General features: G+C 36.2%; 1 protein-coding gene across 1 annotated transcript; it reads right to left on the bottom strand.

Moving 5' to 3' along the window:
* Positions 1 to 661: 661 nt before the first annotated feature.
* Positions 662 to 2291, bottom strand: LOC101293540 (MLP-like protein 43-like). Its single transcript, XM_004290321.1, has 2 exons — positions 1861 to 2291; positions 662 to 1175 (listed from the first exon to the last, which is right to left on the bottom strand). The coding sequence occupies exons 1-2, from the start codon at positions 2051 to 2053 to the stop codon at positions 901 to 903; spliced, it is 468 nt and encodes a 155-aa protein (XP_004290369.1). The 5' UTR covers positions 2054 to 2291; the 3' UTR covers positions 662 to 900.
* Positions 2292 to 4444: the final 2153 nt, after the last annotated feature.

The raw sequence follows: 4444 nt of genomic DNA, 5'->3' as shown, positions 1-4444 counted from the left end.
GAAAAACACCTAGAAATCCTAATTTAGCCAAGACTAGGCGGGATAGTTGAAATTCAACTGAAAATTGGAGCCATTTTCTCAGCTTGCTGGCGTGGAAAAAAAATGATGACGTGTTACTCACTGATTGGTCGGTCGCACAAGCCAGCTGGTGCGGCTGTTGCACGGAAGATTTTCTCCCTAACCATTTCTAGATTTGAAGGGGATATAAATTTTTAAATACTACCTTATGTGACAGTTATTGTGACATCCTCTATGTGAAATTAGTAGTTTTTTTTCGAATCACAATTCGATTGCTGAAAACTACAAAACAAACAACGACTAACTCCCCATCCAGCTGATCCAAGTGGAACAGAGAAAGAGGAGGCAGTTAGACCGAACTAGAGAAGTATAAACAAAATACCCTAAGGCTGCAACTCTATTAGTAACAAAATTGGCGAAAGATGCAAACTTGAAAGACAAAGCAACCAGCAAGTCATAAAATATCTTGAACAAGGGTTTTCAAACACCAAGGAGTACGTAATAGCTTTTCCCAATAGAGACTCAAATGAGCACCTTGAAATCACCTTCGAACAAAAATGTTTTGGTATAAACATTTTAGTCAACTTTGGATACCCATGACTTTGCACTTCCGTCAAAAACAAATAATTACAGAGATGAAATATGTAGATTTAAAAAAAGGAACACCAGTTCCAAAGATCCAAAGATGAATTAAGATACTCAGTAGTGAGTGAACTGTGATGAGAAACAGAGAATTCGAAGGACATGACTAGCTAGCTTACTCCAAGTCTTACTGTTATTACGTAGCTCACAGAATCATACATAAATAGTAAGTACAGCAGGACACAAAATCCTTATTTCATTCTGGAAATGGCTATTGGCTAAATGCATGCAAGAGCTTATTTAGGGTTGGGTACTGAGGTGAGCACCCATATCTTTGGAGAGATCAGCTACAAACTGGAGCAAGCTATGCGGGTCTGAAACTTGGTCATGAAGCTTTTCATATTCTACAGCCAAATGAACCAAGCTGTTCCCGTCACCTTTCGGAGTGGCTTCCACAATGAGCCTGAAGCTCTTGTAGTGCTCCAGAAGAGGTCCATCAATCACTTTGAAGGTCACAGAATTCTTTTCGTCGTCTACCGCTTCAATCAAATCAGTAGCCACCGTAGTTTTCCCGTCTGTACATGTATACGTGCAGATTAATTTTCTTTTTCGATCAAGTAAGAAACTTATATGCTACAACTAGTTAATTTTGAGTCGAACTCACGAGTAGATTTATGTTACACGAGGGTATTGGGAATGCATGTGCAGATTATTCTCACACAAAATTAAAAACCAATTATTTCTTCTTTCCTAAATTTGATCATCACTGATCTCTGTCCCTCGTTTAATTGTGTACGAGAGAGTACAGATAAATTTGACATAATGATAAAGAAAAAGAAACCCCTAAACCTGCGAACAAAAATAGATATATACTTCAGTTCTTAGTATATAGATGGAGTGTGGTACTCTTCCTTCTGTTTATGGAGGGTTTAATGAGGACACTTTGTACTCCTATTGTAGTCCTTTGATTATGAATGTATCTTTCTCTTTGATAAAAAAAAAAATAGATAAATACTTGATCAATTATATAGATGTACACAAGTACACAATGTTACTAGTACAAATTATCTTAGTAATTTAAATGATTATATCGATAGAGTTTCGAATCTCGATCGTTATTGTTCTTGTACACATAATCAAATGAGCCAATACAGAGAGTTTGCTATATATAGAGAGTTTGTCAAAGATGTTCATGAGCATATGACCAACAAATTCTTAAAGGGCTTCATTAGGTAATTAAGTAAGTAACTGCATATATACCATAGCAATAATTCCAGTAGATGACTGAACCCTGACGTCCCCATTGACCTTCAAGTAACTCACAGCTCTGAATTCTATCAGGTCTGATACTGGAAAGGTGGTGTGGCCGGCGCGTGAAGAGTTCGTGGTACTTGGCAGCTGGAGCGTTGATTTCAACTTCAGTCTCCAACTTACCAAAAAGTTCAGATGACATATTCGCTCCTAGCTCGCACAAAGCACTTGATTTAAGATGCAGATCGTGTTTATATATATGTCGAGGAATCGTTATGTTGTGTGGTGAAATGATGGTAAAGAGAAAACGTTAAGAACTGGAAAATGTGGAGGAAGTGAAGAACAGAAGAACTACTGTATGGCCAGTGGAGAGAATAATGGAATGTGATAGGGATGAATTATTATGGATTTTTCTCCTAAGTGTGATCTGCATCTTTATCATTGGTAGGGTAAGGATCACCATAAAAAATAAACGAGATTTTTAGGAGTTAACCATGTTACTTACCTAAATCACCGTACGTAACGTATACACAACTACGAAAATACTTACTGCCTTAAAGAACTCATTATCATTTCAAAAAATTCGAATGTCAGTATGCACTCAGCTGCGTGGCTTTACTGTAACAATAGGTGAAAGGGTATATAGATAACTTGAAAATGAACCCAAAAATAGATGGAACTGTTGGTCCTTGGTAGCATGCAAACTTTCTCCTCGACCAAATCGTGTGGCGGAAATCAGAGGATCAGATCATATGGTCATGATGTCAAAGCCATTAGAGCTATGGGTGCTTCTTCAAAAACTTGCTACAAAATATTCCTGATCGATTCTTCAGTAATAAATCTTAGACTAAAACCACAAAGACAAAACACTTATCATAAACACATGTATATAAACAAGATCACAGAAACAGGCATTAGATCATGGCATCAGACATATAGCAACATATATGTACATGTACTGATATATACACAAGGAACAAAAGTAGTACCTTGCTCAATGTTGAGGGCAGCCATCGGGATGAAGAGAGGTGAGTAGGAGCTTCCAAAAGAGATCTTCTGCGCAGCACTCAAGTACCAAAGCTCTGATGGAGAGAGACAAGTTTTTGGCGTATGTTAGAGTGTGCACAAGGACCCCTTTTATACTGCATTTTGGATAGCTCAAACTCTTAACCATTAAAAAGTTTGAGTTCCACACAAATACCACAATATTAGCCTATCTCTATTATCTTGTTATACAAGATAATTCAAATGTATTTCATTGTTTATCTAACCATTTCATTTAGATAAACATATCATGATAATGCAATTAATAATCTCACAATGTTCATTCTGTTATTCTATAGAAGTTGTTATACCTTAGGACTTATAATGCTAAGTCCATTCTAACATTCTCCCACTTGGACTAGCATTACAAGTCTAGTAAAAAGAATCTATAATAAGATCAGATACAACATTGTTCCTTTGTGCACTTGAGATTACCCAATACACATGTTAATACAAATACCATTGATCTGTCATTACACAAGAGGAATGCAGGATTTCCAACATATTGCATTCACTGAACACATCAACTTGAAAATCACCAACACAACTCTAAAATATAACACATGACAAATCAGAGATAATAGAATTGCAAAAGCGTTTCCTAATGAAAAATGGAAATAATCAAACACTTAAGCAAAGCAGTCCAATCCTTGGTTCAGTATGCAAGAACCTTAACACAAAATTTCAAAAGAAATATTCCTGTGTTCCTTTAACCTGTAGAATGATGCAGCATATATACATTTCACATATATGCAAAGTTGCTTTAAAATATCCAAGCAAAACAGGTCATTGTATCCATATTATGAATTTCAGAAATCAAAGAAATATCATTGCAATCATACATATAGTCTGAACTGAAATTTTATTGCAATCCAATGAAAGTGGCAAAATGCCAAACTTTCAATATGAGAAACAAGTACATAAATAACCAAGGAACAATGAATAAAACAAAACATGCTCCCACTGTTCTCTAACTTCCTCAAGCATCTAAACCAGGTAAAATACCAATGCTCCTTGCATGTTCTTCAAAACTCACTGCTGTCAAGGCTTTGGTAAAAGGGTCTGCAAGCTGAGATAAAGTGCCAATTTGCAGAACTTCAATCTCACCATGTTTCACCTTTTCCCTCACACTGTAATACTTAAGTCCCAAATGCTTAGAATTATTGGACCTCTTATTATTTTTAGTGAAGTACACAGCAGCAGAATTATCACAAAAATATTTCATTGGCCTAGACAAAATGCTATTAACAAGTCCTGTCTGAATCAGGAAATTTTTCAGCCAAACACCTTCACACACCGAATCATAAATTGCAATGAATTCAGCCTGCATAGTAGAAGTGTAAATCAATTCTTGTTTTACACTTCTCTAAGCTACTGCTCCTCCTGCTAAAATAAAAACATAGCCGGTGGTGGACTTATTGGAGGATGGAAACTTGGATGCAAAATCTGAGTCACAATATGCAGTAATTTCTAAGTTTTTCACTTGTCTGTAAACTAACATATGTGCCTTAGTCTTCTGCAAATATCTTAGCACCTTCTTCCCCCCAAT

Source organism: Fragaria vesca, linkage group LG2 (assembly GCF_000184155.1).
Source record: "Fragaria vesca subsp. vesca linkage group LG2, FraVesHawaii_1.0, whole genome shotgun sequence".
NCBI classification, from domain to species: Eukaryota; Viridiplantae; Streptophyta; class Magnoliopsida; order Rosales; family Rosaceae; genus Fragaria; species Fragaria vesca.
This window is presented reverse-complemented; position numbering and strand designations above follow the sequence as displayed.